At 44.4% G+C, this 21,417-nt stretch overlaps 1 protein-coding gene across 5 annotated transcripts in view; it reads left to right on the forward strand.

Moving 5' to 3' along the window:
• LOC148512036 (uncharacterized) overlaps positions 1 to 20,518 on the forward strand; it is a 73,067-nt gene extending 52,549 nt beyond the window's left edge. For 2 of the 5 annotated variants that reach the window (XM_088482346.1, XM_088482347.1), the window contains exons 2-6: positions 3,158 to 3,298; positions 7,650 to 7,728; positions 7,847 to 7,944; positions 11,086 to 11,485; positions 16,682 to 20,518. In XM_088482346.1, the coding sequence (XP_088338472.1) occupies positions 7,698 to 7,728; positions 7,847 to 7,944; positions 11,086 to 11,485; positions 16,682 to 18,120 (1,968 nt within the window). In that variant the 5' untranslated portion in view covers positions 3,158 to 3,298; positions 7,650 to 7,697 and the 3' untranslated portion in view covers positions 18,121 to 20,518. Of the gene's footprint in view, positions 1 to 3,157; positions 3,299 to 7,643; positions 7,729 to 7,846; positions 7,945 to 11,085; positions 11,486 to 16,681 lie in introns of those variants that run through there. The other 3 variants (XM_088482344.1, XM_088482345.1, XM_088482349.1) reach the window with 3 other exon arrangements.
• Positions 20,519 to 21,417: the final 899 nt, after the last annotated feature.

The following is a 21,417-nucleotide window of genomic DNA, read 5'->3' on the forward strand; positions in this document are numbered from 1 at the left end:
AGATCGTCAATGTAGCGCCAGTATTTAAAGACACATTGACTGATTTCAATTGAGTCAAAAAATAACTTTTTCTCAATTAGGAACATATATGCATTCGCAAAAACCGGAGCAGCACAAGATCCCATTGCGCAACCTGACTTTTGTAAGTAGAATTTTCCATCATAAACAAAATAATGATGTGTTAAAGTAAACAATAATAATTTAAGGAGAAACTCTATATCTGGACCTTCATATAAAGTATTGTTCTCAATCAATAGACGTACTGCCTCCACCCCGGCTTCATGTGGAATGCAGGTATAGAGGCTTACCACGTCTATACTTGCCAAAACATGATCATTAGGTGTGGAATTAATCTGTGATAAATCTCGTAACAATGTGGACGTGTCTTTGAGATGTGCGAACGTATTGGTTATACATGGTTGCAAAAAAACGTCAATATAAATCGCCAACGGCTCACATAGGGAACCCCTGGCCGAGATAATGGGCCTACCAGGGGGTCTTACCATGTCTTTGTGTATTTTTGGGATAATATAAAAAAGCGGAGCCTTGGGATATTCTACCTCTAATGCCTTCCGCAAATCTGTTATGATTTTATCCGATACTGCCGATGATAATAAAACATGGAGTTCTTTTTTAAATTTCAATGTTGGATCTTGCTCTAACCGCATGTAAGTATCATCATCGGCCAGTAGTCGTACACATTCATCTTTATAATAGTTAATGTCCAAAACAACCACTCCACCACCCTTATCTGCCCCCCTTATAACAATGTCCCGTCTAAGGGACATATTTCTATATCCTACAGTTGCTACCCTTTGCGGGATTTCTTCCATCATTCTGGAAAAAGTCTTTATGGATGGATTAAAGGATTGGGGGTCAAACTGGGAAGAAGGACCCAATTTTTTTATTCGTGCTGGAATTTCCTGAGTCTCTGCAATCTTTTTTCCTTCTTCTTTCTTACCGAAAAAGTCTTTCAGTCTGAGCTTACGTTGTAATTTGTAATTATCTATTTTCCACTGAAAAGAATGATGTTCATTAGTGGGAATAAAGCTCAAACCCTTATTTAAGACGCTGATCTCATCTCTGGATAAAGGTGTATTAGAGAGGTTGAAGACTAGGTTCTGCGTACTCTGGGGGGCCTACTTCCTCTGCCTCTCCGATTGCCTCCCCCGTCTAGTTGGTTTGGTCTTAAACCTGCTCTTGAGCTGCGGGTATCTACTCCTAAAGGGATGGATTGATTTGCTGTAGGATGCAACTGAGGGCACTCATTATCACTGGCTGAAGTACTCGATTGTTCCATACGTCTCCAAGCCGACTGACGCATTCTCCCCCGTCCCTGTCTAGTTTCTCCTGGGGGGCGGCTAGCAGTATGCAGCCAATTATACACCCTAAGTTGCGAGTAATCCAACTGTACTTTGTGAAACTTTTCTTTTTTATAACGAATAAGTTCCTTACGATAAACATCTATCTGTGTTTTCAATTTCTCCATCCAATTAGTATCAGTATCACTGGAAAAACTATTACCATGTTCTGTTTCAAATGAAGCAATTTTTTCTTTAATACCATTTAACTCTCTAGTGGACTCTTCTATCACTAGAAGCATTAAGTCCATAGAGCACTTATTGAGGATCGATATCCATTTCGTACAGAAAGCGGCATTGTACCTCCCTATAGTCGGGGTGTTATGGACTCTAAATCCTCTAGGTATCTGCTTCATGCGGTAATATTCTGATAAAGTCATACCATGATATAAAAAATCAACCTCTCTTTTCTTCATCCTTAGTAGCTCACGAAATAAATCATCATTTGTGGCATTTTCTGTTGTTTCAAATGCGGCTCCACTATATAAAATATTGGAAGCCTCCACATCAGAAACACTAAGGACATCCTGTCTGTCACACTGTAACAGCTAACAGACAGAAAAATGACAAACAATCGTTGTCCCAATTAGCAACTGTGGCTGCCTTGTAAGATAAAGGGTATTATATTAATGTCTTCTGTTAATTGTGTGACAATCCGATAATCATAAAAACAGTGCACGTGATAAAGTGAAAGAACTCCTGAGGAGAACACAGTCCTGTTCAAATAAATGAGCTCACTTAGGTGCCTTCTGTGCTAAATGGTGACTATCACTCCCAGCAGCAAGGCCATTCCGTGGACCCGGCTAAGCGTCACTTCCGGCATGACGTCACAGTCGAAAACCGGAAGTTGGACGCCGGATACCTGGATGGCGCGCTGTGGGGATTCACCATCACTGTTTGTGAGTATAAAATGTTTGTAATTCACTTTGTAACTGTATCCTGATGAAGGGGGATGACCCCGAAACGTTGAAGCTTTGATGCAGTAAACACTCATATTGTTTGAAGTCTGGGAGTGCCGCTTTTTTCGGAGAAGTGCATTGGAGGGGTATATACCCCAGGGTTGAGCACCCCAGCGGGACATGTTTTTAAGCTCTGAATTTCTTTGAGTGCCGGTGACCAAGTTTGTGTATATGTGTATATATATATATATATATATATATATAGTCAGGTGCATAAATATTGGGACAATGACAGAATTCTCATATTTTGGCCTCTATTCACCACCACAATATTTATGCACCTGCCTGTATGTATATATATATATATATATATATATATAGCTAGCAAGTATAAATGTGCTATTTATATAAAATAGTACTTCATGTATATTTAGTGTTCATACTAGCTCCGGTGCGAGGCAGGGCGCTGGAGCTAGAGAGGGCACGATCTTGCGCGCGCCTTCGGCGCGCGGTCATTGAAAAGGGGGCTTGTCTATAAGACGCGTCCCCTTTTCGGCACTCTTGGGGGCGTTCCCGGCACTTACGGACACGCCGGGCAGCCCCCAAGCCCTGCAGACAGTGAGAATAGATGCCGGGCGCATGCGCCCGGCGTCTATTCTTTGGCGGTGACCGGGTCACCGCACATTTCTTCACCCGCAGGACACTGCCACCCGCGGGTGAAGACGGCTCCCGCAGGCTGTTAGGGCAGGGCGCTTTTTGCCTTCCAGAAGGAGGGCAGGGCGCCGCGCCTCCGCTAAAACAGCCTAGCGGGGACGCTATATATTATGCACTATTAACTCCTATTAAATAAATACAGATTAAGATTCATTTTTATTAAACATTTCCCCCAATACACAGGATTACACAGTAGTGAAGAGGACATCCTGTGAGTGTGAGCAGGACCCAGAGCCCCATCATGGTGCCTCCACCTCACTGATACATAATGAGCAGAAGATCCTGGAGCTCACAAATAAGATAATTCAGCTGCTGACTGGAGAGGTGACTGCTGGGAATGGGACATTATACAGTAACACCGGGGGATGTGTCTGGGTGATGACTGGACAGGTGACTGCTGGGAATGGGACATTATACAGTAACACCAGGGGATGTGTCTGGGTGATGACTGGAGAGGTGACTGCTGGGAATGGGACATTATACGGTAACACCAGGGGATGTGTCTGGGTGATGACTGGAGAGGTGACTGCTGGGAATGGGACATTATACAGTAACATCAGGGGATGTGTCTGGATGATGACTGGAGAGGTGACTGCTGGGAATGGGACATTATACAGTAACATCGGGGGATGTGTCTGGGTGATGACTGGAGAGGTGACTGCTGGGAATGGGACATTATACAGTAACATCGGGGGATGTGTCTGGGTGATGACTGGAGAGGTGACTGCTGGGAATGGGACATTATACAGTAACACCGGGGGATGTGTCTGGGTGATGACTGGAGAGGTGACTGCTGGGAATGGGACATTATACAGTAACATCGGGGGATGTGTCTGGGTGATGACTGGAGAGGTGACTGCTGGGAATGGGACATTATACAGTAACACCGGGGGATGTGTCTGGGTGATGACTGGAGAGGTGACTGCTGGGAATGGGACATTATACAGTAACACCGGGGGATGTCTGGGTGATGACTGGAGAGGTGACTGCTGGAAATGGGACATTATACAGTAACATCGGGGGATGTGTCTGGGTGATGACTGGAGAGGTGACTGCTGGGAATGGGACATTATACAGTAACACCGGGGGATGTGTCTGTGTGATGACTGGAGAGGTGACTGCTGGGAATGGGACATTATACAGTAACACCGGGGGATGTGTCTGGGTGATGACTGGAGAGAAGACTGCTGGGAATGGGACATTACACAGTAACACCGGGGGATGTGTCTGGGTGATGACTGGAGAGGTGACTGCTGGGAATGGGACATTATACAGTAACACCGGGGGATGTGTCTGGGTGGTGACTGCTGGGAACACCAGGGGATGTGTCTGGGTGATGACTGCTGGGAATGGGACATTATACAGTAACACCGGGGGATGTGTCTGGGTGATGACTGGAGAGGTGACTGCTGGGAATGGGACATTATACAGTAACACCAGGGGATGTGTCTGGGTGATGACTGGAGAGGTGACTGCTGGGAAGGGGACATTATACAGTAACACCAGGGGATGTGTCTGGGTGATGACTGGAGAGGTGACTGCTGGGAAGGGGACATTATACAGTAACACCGGGGGATGTGTCTGGGTGATGACTGGAGAGGTGACTGCTGGGAATGGGACATTATACAGTAACACCGGGGGATGTGTCTGGGTGATGACTGGAGAGGTGACTGCTGGGAATGGGACATTATACAGTAACACCAGGGGATGGAGAGGTGACTGCTGGGAATGGGGCATTATACAGTAACACCAGGGGAATGTGTCTGGGTGATGACTGGAGAGGTGACTGCTGGGAATGGGACATTATACAGTAACACCGGGGAATGTGTCTGGGTGATGACTGGAGAGGTGACTGCTGGGAATGGGACATTATACAGTAACACCGGGGGATGTGTCTGGGTGATGACTGGAGAGTTGACTGCTGGGAATGGGACATTATACAGTAACACCGGGGGATGTGTCTGGGTGATGACTGGAGAGGTGACTGCTGGGAATGGGACATTATACAGTAACACCGGGGGATGTGTCTGGGTGATGACTGGAGAGGTGACTGCTGGGAATGGGACATTATACAGTAACACCGGGGGATGTGTCTGGGTGATGACTGGAGAGGTGACAGCTGGGAATGGGACATTATACAGTAACACCGGGGGATGTGTCTGGGTGATGACTGGAGAGGTGACTGCTGGGAATGGGACATTATACAGTAACACCGGGGGATGTGTCTGGGTGATGACTGGAGAGGTGACTGCTGGGAATGGGGCATTATACAGTAACACAGGGGGATGTGTCTGGGTGATGACTGGAGAGGTGACTGCTGGGAATGGGGCATTATACAGTAACACCGGGGGATGTGTCTGGGTGATGACTGGAGAGGTGACTGCTGGGAATGGGGCATTATACAGTAACACCGGGGGATGTGTCTGGGTGATGACTGGAGAGGTGACTGCTGGGAATGGGGCATTATACAGTAACACCGGGGGATGTGTCTGGGTGATGACTGGAGAGGTGACTGCCGGGAATGGGACATTATACAGTAACACCGGGGGATGTGTCTGGGTGATGACTGGAGAGGTGACTGCCGGGAATGGGACATTATACAGTAACACCGGGGGATGTGTCTGGGTGATGACTGGAGAGGTGACTGCCGGGAATGGGACATTATACAGTAACACCGGGGGATGTGTCTGGGTGATGACTGGAGAGGTGACTGCCGGGAATGGGACATTATACAGTAACACCGGGGGATGTGTCTGGGTGATGACTGGAGAGGTGACTGCCGGGAATGGGACATTATACAGTAACACCGGGGGATGTGTCTGGGTGATGACTGGAGAGGTGACTGCCGGGAATGGGACATTATACAGTAACACCGGGGGATGTGTCTGGGTGATGACTGGAGAGGTGACTGCCGGGAATGGGACATTATACAGTAACACCGGGGGATGTGTCTGGGTGATGACTGGAGAGGTGACTGCCGGGAATGGGACATTATACAGTAACACCGGGGGACGTGTCTGGGTGATGACTGGAGAGGTGACTGCCGGGAATGGGACATTATACAGTAACACCGGGGGACGTGTCTGGGTGATGACTGGAGAGGTGACTGCCGGGAATGGGACATTATACAGTAACACCGGGGGACGTGTCTGGGTGATGACTGGAGAGGTGACTGCCGGGAATGGGACATTATACAGTAACACCAGGGGACGTGTCTCGGTGATGACTGGAGAGGTGACTGCCGGGAATGGGACATTATACAGTAACACCAGGGGACGTGTCTGGGTGATGACTGGAGAGGTGACTGCCGGGAATGGGACATTATACAGTAACACCAGGGGACGTGTCTGGGTGATGACTGGAGAGGTGACTGCCGGGAATGGGACATTATACAGTAACACCAGGGGACGTGTCTGGGTGATGACTGGAGAGGTGACTGCCGGGAATGGGACATTATAAAGTAACACCAGGGGACGTGTCTGGGTGATGACTGGAGAGGTGACTGCCGGGAATTTGACACTGTACAGTAACACCAGGGGACGTGTCTGGGTGATGACTGGAGAGGTGACTGCTGGGAATGGGACATGATACAGTAACACCGGGGGATGTGTCTGGGTGATGACTGGAGAGGTGACTTCTGGGAATGGGACATTATACAGTAACACCGGGGGATGTGTCTGGATGATGACTGGAGAGGTGACTGCTAGGAAGCGGACATTATACAGTAACACCAGGGGATGTGTCCGGGTGATGACTGGAGAGGTGACTGCTGGGAATGGGACATTATACAGTAACACCAGGGGATGTGTCTGGATGATGACTGGAGAGGTGACTGTTGGGAAGGGGAGATTATACAGTAACACCGGGGGATGTGTCTGGGTGATGACTGGAGAGGTGACTGCTGGGAATGGGACATTATACAGTAACACCAGGGGATGTGTCTGGATGATGACTGGAGAGGTGACTGCTGGGAATGGGACATTATACAGTAACACCGGGGGATGTGTCTGGGTGATGACTGGAGAGGTGACTGCTGGGAATGGGACATTATACAGTAACACCAGGGGATGTGTCTGGGTGATGACTGGAGAGGTGACTGCTGGGAATGGGACATTATACAGTAACACCAGGGGATGTGTCTGGGTGATGACTGGAGAGGTGACTGCTGGGAATGGGACATTATACAGTAACACCAGGGGATGTGTCTGGGTGATGACTGGAGTGGTGACTGCTGGGAATGGGACGTTATACAGTAACACCAGGGGATGTGTCTGGGTGATGACTGGAGTGGTGACTGCTGGGAATGGGACGTTATACAGTAACACCAGGAGATGTGTCTGGGTGATGACTGGAGAGGTGACTGCCTGGAATGGGACATTATACAGTAACACCAGGGGATGTGTCTGGGTTATGACTGGAGAGGTGACTTCTGGGAATAGGACATTATACAGTAACACCAGGGGATGTGTCTGGGTGATGACTGGAGAGGTGACTGCTGGGAATGGGACATTATACAGTAACACAGGGGATGTGTCTGGGTGATGACTGGAGAGGTGACTGCTGGGAATGGGACATTATACAGTAACACCAGGGGATGTGTCTGGGTGATGACTGTCATTGTGTGTGTCAGGTTCCTATAAGGTGTGAGGATGTCACTGTCTATGTCTCCATGCAGGAGGGGGAGTATATAGAGGAACACAGGGGTCTGTACAAGGACGTGTTGATGGAGAATCACCGGCCCCTCACATCACTGGGTAAGAGGAGACTGTCATTTATTGTACAGGGGAGAGCAGGTATGGATACCCCTATATACACACATCATCTGATAATTACATATATACAATGTACTCAGTCACTGTGTGTCTCCTACAGTTGGACCCAGTAACAGAAATACCCCAGAGAGATGTCCCTGTCCTCTTTATTCCCAGGATTGTACAGAGGAGAATCACAGGACCCCACAGGAGTATCAGGTAGTTGGGATTTAGGGTCTCATAAATATACTGTCACTATGGGGGCAAATTAATTCAACGCGATGTTGAATAGCTGCGGGAGGGAGCTCTCGCAGCTATTCAATTCACCGCGCTGCCTGGGCGTGCTTCGGATTTCTTCTCGCACCCCCCTGGGGATTTGAGGAGGAATCCAACCAAAGTGCCGGGTGCGCAGTTTTTTTTTCTGCTTAGCGTGGCGCTAACAGCCGCACGCCCAGCAGTTTGTTCAGAGAATGCCGGTTAACACGAATACAAAAAATGCTATTACTTGGTGCGCTAATCAATGCTGCCTAAACACCCTGAAACATACGAGCTTCACCAATACTCATAAATAAATAGCATATATCCAAAAAATAGTGACTGGTGCTTTGAACTCACAGCCGTAAACTTGCATCAACAACTCTTATGGGTATTTTTGATCTCTCCCCCTTTAGATATATGAAATAATGATTTGGGGTTTCCACCTATACATCACACTCACGATTTCCTCCTTAGGGTAATAGACATATCTCAAGTTCTTGAAGGATTTCTCCGACACTTTGTTTGATTAACTCTCACTTTAATGGCTCCCATACAAAAAGAGTTAAAAAATAATCTTATTCAAACAGCATACAATTCCCAAAAGGGATTCCAAAAAGAAGAGTTTAAACCAATGATGTCCCCACCGGATAGGGATAAATCTTACTGGACCTTCAGATGTTAGGGATCCCAAATAAAGTCCAAAGTATGACAGTTCTCCTTCCTCAGTGGGTAAAAATCACAAAATAGTATAAGCCAGTAATCCCCACCAACACATTTCGACCCACCAAACAGGGTCTTTTTCAAGGTGTGAGGGATATCTAGCTCAATTCCCTTATATACCCTGCTAATTACCCTCATACACTAATTAACCTATCCCTATTACCAAATAACCCTGCCACATGGATAACACATTAACAAATGCTATTAACAATCAAACAGTATTGGTCCATGCATATTGAAGGGTCCCACTATTCCCCGATTTACTCCGGCGATGTGGCCGGAAGTGACATCATCCTCGGGGTCCCGCACGGTCGCATGTTTATCATGCACTTCCGGATCGTGACGTCATACCGTAAGTGACATTCCGCTCTGTATCCTATTCCAACCTTACACCGGATGTCACGCGGCTGCCATTTTGTAGGAGTCCAATGTCTTGAAATTAAGACAACCATGTTGTTGTGAGCTAAAATCGCATGCACTTCCGGATCGTGACATCATCCCGGAAGTGACATTCCGCTCTATCTCATGTTCCAACCCTATACCGGATATCACACAGCGGCCATTTTGTAGAAGTCCAATGTCTTAAATTTAAGACAGCCATGTTGTTGTGGGCTAAAATCGCTATTGAAAATAACATATAAAATTACATATAAGATAGATTAATAGTATATCCAATAAAATACTAAAACATATAAACCTGTTAAAATATCTTTTAAAGAAACCATTTAAGCTCGAAATCATTGTTCAAACCATTGGGTATCAAAGTATCAAACACATAAATGAGCTTTATTTCAGTCTTAGCAATCTTGCTCGTTCAATTATTGCACCTTTGCCTATGTTTGACCTGTTTTATACCAATGAAATTTTTAATCCCATCGGTTGTACAATTATGATCTTTTTTACAATGACTTGACAGGGAGTGTGTTTCCAAACCTTCTTACATTCCTAAGGTGTTCTCCTATCCTTACTTTCAGGGGTCTTGTAGTTCTACCTATATAATACTTGCCACATCCACATTCTATTGCGTAAATGATATTTATCGTGTGGCATGTAATGAATCCTTAATTTCATACCTATGGCCATTAATGACGACCTCCTCATATTTATTTACGCCGGTCGTTCCCTTTATGATTCTGCATCCAATGCAAGAACCACATCTGTGGAAACCTTTTCTTAAAATTCTCCCTGTTTCTATTTTACTTAAATGGGCACTATTCACCAAACTATTCCTCAGATTGGATGCCCTTCTATATATAACAGTCGGTTTGATACAGAGCGGAATGTCACTTCCGGTATAACGTCACGTTCTTGAAGTGCATGATAAACATGCGACCGTGCGGGACCCCGAGGATGATGTCACTTCCGGCCACAACGCCGGAATAAAGCGGGAAATAGCGGGACCCTTCAATATGCATGGACCGATACTGTTTGATTGTTAATAGCATTTGTTAATGTGCTATCCATGTTGCAGGGTTATTTGGTAATAGGGATAGGTTAATTAGTGTATGAGGGTAATTAGCAGGGTATATAAGGGAACTGAGCTAGATATCCCTCACACCTTGAAAAAGACCCTGTTTGGTGGGTCGAAACGCGTTGGTGGGGATTACTGGCTTATACTATTTTGTGATTTTTACCCACTGAGGAAGGAGAACTGTCATACTTTGGACTTTATTTGGGATCCCTAACATCTGAAGGTCCAGTAAGATTTATCTCTATCCAGTGGAGACATCATTGGTTTAAACTCTTCTTTTTGGAATCCCTTTTGGGAATTGTATGCTGTTTGAATAAGATTATTTTTTAACTCTTTTTGTATGGGAGCCATTAAAGTGAGAGTTAATCAAGCAAAGTGTCGGAGAAATCCTTCAAGAACTTGAGATACGTCTATTACCCTAAGGAGGAAATCGTGAGTGTGATGTATAGGGGGAAACACCGAATCATTATTTCATATATCTAAAGGGGGAGAGATCAAAAATACCCTTAAAAGTTGTTGATGCAAGTTTATGGCTGTGAGTCTAATGAGTGGGGGCATCCCCAATAACATCCACAATTTAGACTCGGATCAATTTTGTCATTTATTATTGATATATGCTAAACAGGATTACACTATTGTATGTTGTTCTTCTCTTTTTCATATGCCTATCTGAAATAATCCGGTGGAAGCAAAGGATTATCATAATTAGGGGAGTATTTTACCTTAATTTCTTTTGTTCATAGCACCATAACACCTGTCACTATTTTTTGGATAAATGCCGGTTAACACGCCTTAACACCCATGTTAAGGTGCGATAACCGGCATTCTCTTGTGTCTCTCTTATACACGGATATACTGTCTAGTGTTTGAAATTGGAAATATATTAAAGTATTATTTTGTGTGTTAATTAGGGAGAACATATGACTGATATAAAGGCAGAAGATATAGAGAGTGAACAAGAGACGTATGTGACTGATATGAAGGCAGAAGATACAATGGGAGAAGAAAACACGTATGTGACTGATAATAAGGCAGAAGATATAGAGGGAGAAGAAGAGACGTATGTGAGTGATATGAAGGCAAAAGATATGGAGGGAGAAGAAGAGACGTATGTGACTGATATAAAGGCAGAAGATACAGAGGGAGAAGATGAGACATATGTGACTGATATAAAGGCAGAAGATACAGAGGGAGAAGAAAAGACTTATGTGACTGATATGAAGGTAGAAGATATAGAGGGAGAAGAAGAGACGTATGTGAGGGGTGATCAGCAGTGTAAGGAGGAGGAAATCCCTACGGATATCAGTACAGGTGAGTAATAAACACTTACTACCACTGTCCTGTATAATATAACTTCATGGGTTTCATTTTGCTACATATGTGTGCACATGGGGTGCATGGATAGATAGCACAGGGTGCTTATACCAGGGATTGACAAATCCTGGGGTTCAGGTCGCTATGGCGACCAGATTATCCTCGGTGGGAGGCGGCAGATTCTCGTCAGCCCCAGTGGAGATTTGTGGGCGTGACTGTACTGTGGAGGCCATATCACTTTAGAGTGCATGTAGTGAACACCACCAATTCTGCTGTGCTGACTGAAGTAAGAGGGTCTATGCATGGTCAGGGTAGAGGCTTCGGAAGGGATAGCCGAGTAATGACATGGGTGCGCAGTGGGAGTTTCCCCGGGTTAGCTAATGAGTGGTGTGACAGCAGGGGGTGGTTTGCCCGGGGTTAGCCGAGCAGTGGTTTGGCTACAGGCAGTGGCTTACCTGAGGGCAAACCAGTCCCCGGTTCTGCTGTGCTGACTGTCCGTTGCAGTGCTGACTCTCCATTCTCCAACTCTCCTTTAAGAGGGTGTATGCATGGTCGGGATGGGGGCTTCAGAGGAAGTAGCCATGCAATGACATGGGCGCACAGTGAGGGTTTGCCCGATGGTTAGCTGAGACGTGGTAAGACCGCGGGGTTGGTTTGCCTTTGGGTAGCCACGCAGTGGTTGGTCGCAGGGTGTGGTTAGCCCGGGGGCAGCCGAGCAGTGGTTGACCACGGGGTTGGTTCGTCTGGGGGTAGTCAAGCAGTGGATTGGCGCGGCTCTTAAACTTTTAAGCTAGCTCCTAGACTTTACAAAAAATTGGTGACCCCTGGAGTATACAGATGTGTCCTCAGTCACCCATCCTTTTTGTGCCATGTGGCATGACTTAGATGTTCCACCATGGATAGTGATTCTTGGAGTTTTGTATCTACTGTCAGGAATCATGCTTACCCTCTAGGTCGTGCTGCTCTGTCTTGGCGGGGGGCTGGCCGGGGGGTTCTTAGTGTGTGCTGTCAGCAAGCCCCCAACGTGGTGGTGGTCCCAGGGGCCCGGACCTCTGGAGGCGTTCCCTCCGGCTCTGGAAACTGGGCGCAGCTATGGCGGCTTTTGCTCGCCAAGGTACATTGTTCTTGGGTTCTCAGTGTGGTAGTTGTCTCAGGGGGCTTGGGGCTCCAGCTCCTACACTAACGGTCTTAGACATTCTGATGAATCCAACTTCAGTGTGTATTCCAAGTCTGGCTCCACTTCAGCTCTGGTCCATGTTCCAAGTTCAACTCCATTTCAGTTCCATTGTGTATTCCAAGTACCGGTTACATTCCGACCAGTATATGTTCCAAGTCTGGTTCCATTCTGACCTCATTGCTAAATCCAATGTCCAGTACTCCAGCTCCATTGTGTGTTTCAAGTTCAGTTCCAGGCTGGGTCCACTGATCATATAATACTGTCCTGCTGCATACCATATTATTTATTACATCTATGAAGAAGAGTTCCATACGACCATCTTTACTCTAAACTTCTCAAATCATCAGCGAGCTTGTATCCAGCTAACTTCTGGGCAAACCAGAGTCCTTAGCGTCAACGTTGCTGTTCCCAAAGTCGCTTAAAGTCTTCTGGGTGCTCAGGATTAGCACTTTTGTTATAGTCGGGTTGGTGTAACGTCACACGTAGAGCACAATGATGCGCGGCTTCCTGGTATCAGCCCTCTGCCTTTTGCCCCGGTTAACGGCTGATTCTCACACAGCTGCTGCATGAAACGCCAGCAGCAGCATTGTCCAGGGTACTCAAGCAAAATACTATTGTCGCAATCGGTGTGTGAATAAGATGCACATTCGGTACAAAATTGTGTGTTGGGATGTTTGGTGCAGCTTAGTTGCATTTTCTGTGGCACTCCAAATGGGGATATCAGATGTTATTTGGGAATAAGTTATTGAGGACACACCTCTATACAGCCCACGTCTTCTCTGCTTCCAAGGATCAAGCAGGGCTGGACCGAGACTAAAAATAGGCCCTGGTATTTAAAGCTCACAGGCCCACCTCACGTCATCATCTGAACACAGAGGAGGACACATCTGGGCACACCAAAGCAGAGCCATAACTACACATTTTGGTGCCCTATGTACGTGAAGTGCATTGGTGCCACCATCAACAAATGAAGCAGACATAGTGCGCGCCGATAAAAACAGGTATGGTCTCGTTGGGAAGGGGCGTGAGCACACAATAGTACCTTCAATTCAAATTATGCCACACAGTAGTAGTACCCTTATATATTATGCCACACAGTAATGGCCCTTATATATTATGCCACACAGTAATGCCCCTTACTCATTATGCCACACACAGTAATGCCCCTTACACATCATGCCCCACAGTAATGTCACACAGTATTGCCCCTTACATATTATCCCACCCCCCCAGCAACTCCCCCCTGTGTCCGCCCAGCAGCCTGTATTTTTCACCTGTGTGCCTTGTGAATTTGGTGCGGGGCCGCCTGCATCAAATCCTCGAGGAAATAGCGCTGATGTAATTTTTAATCAGACGCCGGTGAATGCTGACTGGTTAAAAATTACATTGGTGCTGTTCCTCAAGAGCTGCTGCGGCTACATGCATAAGGTCCCCACCCACGGTGGCACTCTGGCTGGACCTGCCCATCTGCCATTTGCCTGAACTGCCAGATGGCCAATCCAGCCCTGAGCTGTTTGTGTGCGTAGTGACTGGGTGCGGGTGGATTGTACAATGTCACTGGCTGGTGGCTTCCTGTCCTGTATTGCTGACTTGGCAATGTCTATGCTTGGACAATGTTATTCTGCATTTTGGGTATAATTGTCCAGTGTCACTGCTCTGCATGTCCCAGTGGCTGGGTCTATGCAGCTAATGTGCTTGTGTTATATTTTAACTGTACAAGAGTCATGTTTGCAGTTGGTACATTTATCATTGATAAATTGCAATTATCATAGTTTGCAAAGAAATTTAACTGCTTATCTCCTTCATCCAATGGGGGACACTGGAACACCGGGCTATAGTGGGGAACCTGACACTTTAATACTCAAACTGTTTTGAAGCAGACTCCTCCTCTTCTCCACCCGGGCTGTCCGGTCAGTTTTCTCTAAGTGCCTGTGGGAGCCGGGTCCTTTTCTAGTTTTATTATTTTTTTGCTCTTCTGTTCCTTGCCTGGGAACACTACTCACTCGATCCTTGGATGCTGCAGTGGCATCCCTGCTTCGAGGGCCTGCCTGCAGTGTGGAAGGTCCCTGAAAGGACATACCTCCGCCACAGCAGGTGTGTATCTGGGATTCCTGGCTCTGCCTACCAGCGGGTATGGGAACCTGTATTGTGCACTGAAGGCCATTGTAGATGGTGAATAGCTATCCATTCCTACTGATGGGAGGTATATATTTTTTTTATACAAGCCACAACTGCTTCCCCATCCTCCTTCCTGGTTAGACCAAGGAGAGTGTGTAGCAGGGTGTTGAGGGAGGAGAGAGGAGCGCCAACTGACTCTTTTACTATCCGAGACGAGACTTCCTCGGGCCATCCATTGGATTAGCCCATCTCCCCTATAGTGTTTCCAGGGGGGAGTCCTTTGTTTTTTTGTAAGAACTCCTCTCGAGACCTGTCCATCCATCCGAGGGTATAGAGGGGGAGGTTCCTGCTTCAAAACCGTTTGAGTTTTTAAAGTGCCAGTTTCACCACAGCACCTACTATGCTCAAGTGTTCCCTGTGGAATGAGAAGTTCAAAAATATTACCCGTACTTAAGTCTATGTTGGCACTTTTTGGGCTGATCAAATTCCAACATCCATATCAGTCATTTTTTGTATACAGCCCCCACACAAACTATAAATTGTTTTTCCAGTTGACATTGAATTTTCTGGAAGTAGCATACTTTGTGGTTCTTGCTTCGGCATGATTCTACCTTTCCAAAAACTACAAAGAGTAGTATTCTCCATATAGAGTTTTATAATAGGATCTGCTCTCCAAACTTAGAGCACTCAATTTGTTTTTCTAGTTTGAATTAAATGCATAAAACGTGTAGGAGTAATACATTTTGCCCTAATGAGGGTGTCCAAGGGTCTGCAGGTCTCAGGATGGGAGGGATTGGTCACTTTAAGTGCCCCCATTCCCCAGCTCTTTCTTTACCCGTATGTCTGCATTGTAGGATGTCACCATGATCACCAGATAATAATTACAAAGTGGGCGCATCATATGAAAGACTGTAACCCCCCTTTTCCAAATAAGGGTGACTTTAATTTATTGAAGCCAGAATGGAGGAGATCCTCCACTATTCCTGGGTTCTGTGATGATTTCCAGAGTGTTGGGGTTATTGTCTAATGATCACGCTGATCCTCAGACAATGGGGCAGATGTTCTAAGTTCTGGAAAGTGATAAACTACCAACCAATCAGCTCCTAACTGTAATTTTTCAAACAGTCATGAAAGTTAGGAGTTGAGTGGCTGGTAGTTTATCACTTTCCAATTGATCTCTTTCCAGAGCTTAGTACATCTCCCCAATATGTATAATTCGGCACAAGAGGTCTCTCACTTTCAAATGAGGGTAACTAATGCTGTTTACATTTGCCAGATTGGAGGAGATAGGGGACTTTGAGTACCCACTTATCCCATCCTATGGGTCAGTAATATATTCTGTGTAGTGTAGTGGCATAGACCCTTCCCATTTTGGGTAGGGTGAATCAGCCAGTGAGTTAACATTTTCATTGAACGCAGACAATTTTGGAATAGATCTGTTGACTATGTTTTATTGATGTAAGTCATATTATTCATTTACTAGACTTGTCTGTTCATTAGCTAGCATTGTGCAGTCACTCACTGGTAATATATACACCTCTCCTGTTTTTCATAAAAAATTCTAACTATTCATTCAATCTTTAAACCAAAAGTGTATTTTAAAAGTATACATAATAATTATGGCACATGTCTCAAATAGTTTTTTATATTGTATTTTCTACATACACCATCACCTTAAATATGAGAATTCCCTTAATCGTTCATTCACTGGGCAGTTTACTTTAGGTATGTTTTTTGTTTTCTTCCTTTGAACTCCTTCAATGCTGAGGAAGAGTTTGACTTGTCCTTAGTACTTTTGAGGTATATGCTGAGAACAAGCCACCCTCGTCCTTAGCATTGAAGGGATAAAACCACTAAACCACTTGCACTGACTAATAGTATGAAATTGTTATTTCCAGCAGATGGATGCACATGCAGGGATCCTAAGGAGGGACATCTTGTTTTATCGACAGGTTCTAAAATACAAGATAACAACATCATACAAGATTCTTCAGGGGAAATCCCCATTACCTTAAATATACAATCAGTACTTATCAATGTGCAACCTAATCATGAGCAATGTTCTCCTGATAAATCGATCATTACTGCGCATAGTACAACTGGTACAGGTGATACAGTGCTGTCATGTTCTGAATGTGGTAAATGTTTTAAGTCCATTTTCTTTGGGAAATGCTGTACAAACAGATCACATCTTGTTAGCCATGAGATAAGTCACACAGGTGAGAAGCCATTTCCATGTTCTGAGTGTGGGAAATGTTTTACACAGAAATCACATCTTGTTACACATCTGAAAGGTCACACAGGTGAGAAACCATTTCCATGTTCTAAGTGTGGTAAATGTTTTATACAGAAGTCAGTTCTTATTAGACATGAGAGAAGTCACACAGGTGAGAAGCCATTTCCATGCTCGGAGTGTGGGAAATGTTTTTCACAGATTTCAGATCTCATTAGACATCAGAGAAGTCACACAGGTGAGAGGCCATTTTCATGTTCTGAGTGTGGGAAATGTTTTACACAGATATCAGATCTTGTTAGACATCAGAGACATCACACAGGTGAGAAGCCATTCCCATGTTCTGAGTGTGGAAAATGTTTTAAACAGGAATCACATCTTGTTAGACATGAGAGAAGTCACACAGGTAAGAAACCGTTTACATGTTCTGAGTGTGGAAAATGTTTCACACAGAAGTCCCATCTTCATAGACATCAGAGAGATCACACAGGTGAGAAGCCTTTTGTGTGCTCTGAGTGTGGGAAATGTTTTATACGCAAATCACATCTTCTTGAACACAAGATGCGTCATACAGGTGAGACACCATTTCCATGTTCTGAGTGCGGGAAATGTTTTATAAGAAAATCACATCTTATTATACATCAGACACGTCACACACATGAGAAACCATTTCCATGCCCTGAGTGTGGGAAATATTTTAGAAAGAAATCGAACCTTGTTAAACATCAGACAAATCACACAGATGAAAAAACATTTTCATGTTCTCAGTGTGGGAAATGTTTTTCACAGATTTCAACTCTTGTTAGACATGAGAGAAATCACACAGGTGACAAACCATTTCCATGTTCTGAGTGTGGGAAATGTTTTAAACAGAAATCACATCTCATTGAACATCAGAGAACTCACACAGGTGAGAAACCATTTCCATGCTCTGAGTGTGGGAAATGTTTTACACAGAAATCAAGTCTTGTTAAACATCAGAAAAGTCACACAGGGGAAAAGCCATTTCCATGTTCTCAGTGTGGAAAATGTTTTACACAGAAATCAGATCTTGTTAGACATCAAACAAAACATAAAGGAGAAAATAAATTTACTATAAGCTAACAGAAATGAATCAGGTTCTAGCAATAATCTATGTAATATATGATCTGCAGTGGGTTGGAGATGTAATTTGTGGTTTGGGATGCTTTCAAATTATGTTTTTGTACTCTGAAGGTGTGACATGGTTTATATAATCTGTTCTTTAATCTGTTCCTGTCCCACAGCAGGTCATTTACAGACCTGCAAGAAATGGCCCATGGAGCAAATGTAATATTTATTTCACCTTTATGGCTAACATTGGGTGATAGAGGCTCAGTTGGAATTAGGGAAGTTTAAATGTATATGATTAGAAGCTTAACTCCTCTCTTTCTACACCGCTGTGGTCTCCTGGAATGCTCAGTTGTATTAAAGCACGGTAAGAGTCCAGCACTGTTTACTGGGCTTCCAATTGTAGCTGAACTTATTACATTATTTATTTAACATTTCTTGTATCTTCACTGTTGTAGCAATTGGGGGAGACTCAAATCGTGCCACAAGTGGTATCTTCTCCTGGAAACCACTGGCTATCACTGACGGGCTACTTCCTGGGGAAAAAATACCTTCTCCACTCCTCCTGTAGGTCAGCAGTAATGTGCAAGTAGGCTTCCAGCACCTAAGTTCATGGACAATTAGTAGGCATGATGGGTAGGCTGATCACCTATGGATCTCTGATTTTCTTCTGGGGGTACGGTGATTGGATTTCACATCACTGCCTGGGTGAGGGGAATCGGAAGTCTGGGATGCACCATAAATTTCCTCAAGTTCAAACCAGATATTTTTTTTTACCACTGACTTCTTGGAGATAATACGGAATTGTGCCTTAAGGAAAGTCATTCATTCGGATGGTAATATCACTCCCAAAATAGCAGAAGGTTTTTGGTTTCTAATTAAATCAGAAACCAGATGGATCCTTTTGGCCCATTCTGAACCTGAAGTCCCAGAACATCCAGCTTCCAATATACAGGGTCCAGATGGAGTCATTAAGATCTGTGATGCGCAATGGCTAACAATCACTCGAGCTGCGTAAAATCGGATTCAGTCCCTATGCTTGTGACCAATACCTTTTTTTACGGTCTCCAATGTCCATATCAGATCTGCGACTGTTTGTTTCTTGAGGGGCACAGCATGGAGTCTCAGCTGAACGGCTGCGTCGACTGGCAGCCTTGTCAACAGTCCACACCTCTAGTTTTTACATATTTACCATTTTTGTCTCCAATGAGTGTAGCCTTTTGTAGGGGCAGCTTTGGAATGTTCCCCCATAGGATGAAGAATACAAAATTTTTGTATGTACACTAAAGCGTACATTGGTGGACACAAGATTCCCTCTTATTCCAATGTTTTTGTTTCTAGTGATCTCTCTCTCTTTTGTACCCCCTTTGTGCCATTTTATTGGACTTTGTTGGAAATAAATGAGTTTCACAGTAGGGTAGAAAAAAAGACTTTTAGAGAAAATTTATAAAGTGGCCAGATTCCATCTTAGTTTCTGAACCCCAGTGTCTCCCGTTGGACTCTGACAAGAGGTCAGAAAGCCTTAAGGCAAAGTAATACTAAAATGTACACAATAAACATTATAGACAGTACATTCTAAAAAATATTTTAAAAAAATTACAGTAGGAAGTTGACCATGATCCACGAAACTCGTGTCACTACACTGACTTTGGATGAGTGAAAGCCTTTTTTTTACGTATATATATATTTTATGCTATTTAAAAAATATTGTTTTAATATTTAGAATGTGCTGTCTATGATGTGTTATGTGTACACTTTAGATTTACTGTGTCTTAAGGCTCAGAAATGTATTTTAGTTACTCTACTTGATTGTACTTCTGTTATAATTCTTGAATGTTGTGTGTATAGAGATGAACACCACAATCAACAAGGCAATTTTGTAAGTATTGAATGTATATACATTTTTATAAAGCTACTGGGAAATTAGCTGCCTGGTTATGTTGTAATAACTTATTTCTCAATAAATCCAATGGTATGTACTATGTGTTTTATTATTCATTTGTATGCACAGCTCCCTATGGGTGAGTAAGACAGATATTGTAATTGTATTCAGTATCTGTGGTGCCGTGAATTAAAATCTAGAATCGTATTATGATTTCAAGGTGTGAATAAACCATTCTTAGCCATACTATATCCAGTGCCGGAGATATAACTCCTTATTTTCTGTATCTATGGTTACTTGTGTCCCCTATAGCATTTTCATGTATATGTTTAAGGTTATGTTTGTCTCTAATGATCCATGTTATACAGTGTATTGCATGTTTATAAGGACGATTCAGGATTAAAGTAATACTTTTATTATTACACTGTACCTTATTTCTGATTTCATGTTTTCATTATATTTCATTGATTTAAGTCATATGTCCCCCAGATAAATGAAATACCCATCACACTCCTTCCCCTGCAATGGTTCTAATAGTTTCCTTTATTTATTTTGTATGTTCCCGTTTTGATATCCTATTAAATTATTAATATTTCAGGTGGGTTTCTAGTTTCCGGTCTTTTTATCCGTTATTATTTATATCTTCATTATGTAATATCTGGTTAGCTGCAAGAGAGATGGGTATGGATCATAATATTTATAGTCTCACCTCCCCTGTAGTATTTTACCACTGTATACAACTAATTACACCTGATACAAATCTCTGGTTGGGATTTTCTTTTGCGGATAACCCCACAATATGTGCCACGGATCCCAGGAGAGTAATTCCATAGTCTACAAACATCCGGCAGAGCAGGAACCATTCTACTAACAACAGTCAGGTACCTGCAGCATTAGGTGAGAACCTTAGACTTGGTCTCCAAGACCATCAACATTCTTCCCCTTTGAGATGTATGCAGTGTTATTCAAATCACATTTCCAGGCTAATGTAAGTTTAGGAGGGAAGGCCAAACATCCTAAATGATGAACTTATAAATCTAGGGAAAGTAATGGATAGTACAGACTGATTAAATTGGGGTCAGATCTCTACCGAGAGAGTTACCTCAGTTTAAGTGCTGTATGTAAACCATACCTGCCTACCCTCCCGATTTGGTCGGGAGCCTCCTGACCTCCCGGTAAGGCAGGCAATCCTCCCGCAAGCTGCCGACCCCTCCTGCCCCCCCCTTGTGACACGATTCACGCTGAATTCCATCATTTTGGCCCCGCCCCCTGCTTCATAATGCCGGGATTATCGTCATTGAGTAGCGGGGGCGGGGCCAGAATGATGCGTGTGCGTGGCCATGCCCCCAATTCCGCCCACACCAGGCGGTCACGCCCCCCGGTTTTGCAGATTTGGCTGCCCCCTCCCGGAAAGGGGCAGCCAGAGTGTA

Source organism: Taudactylus pleione, unplaced genomic scaffold (assembly GCF_031769625.1).
Source record: "Taudactylus pleione unplaced genomic scaffold, aTauple2 ptg000285l, whole genome shotgun sequence".
In the NCBI taxonomy this organism is placed as follows: domain Eukaryota; kingdom Metazoa; phylum Chordata; class Amphibia; order Anura; family Myobatrachidae; genus Taudactylus; species Taudactylus pleione.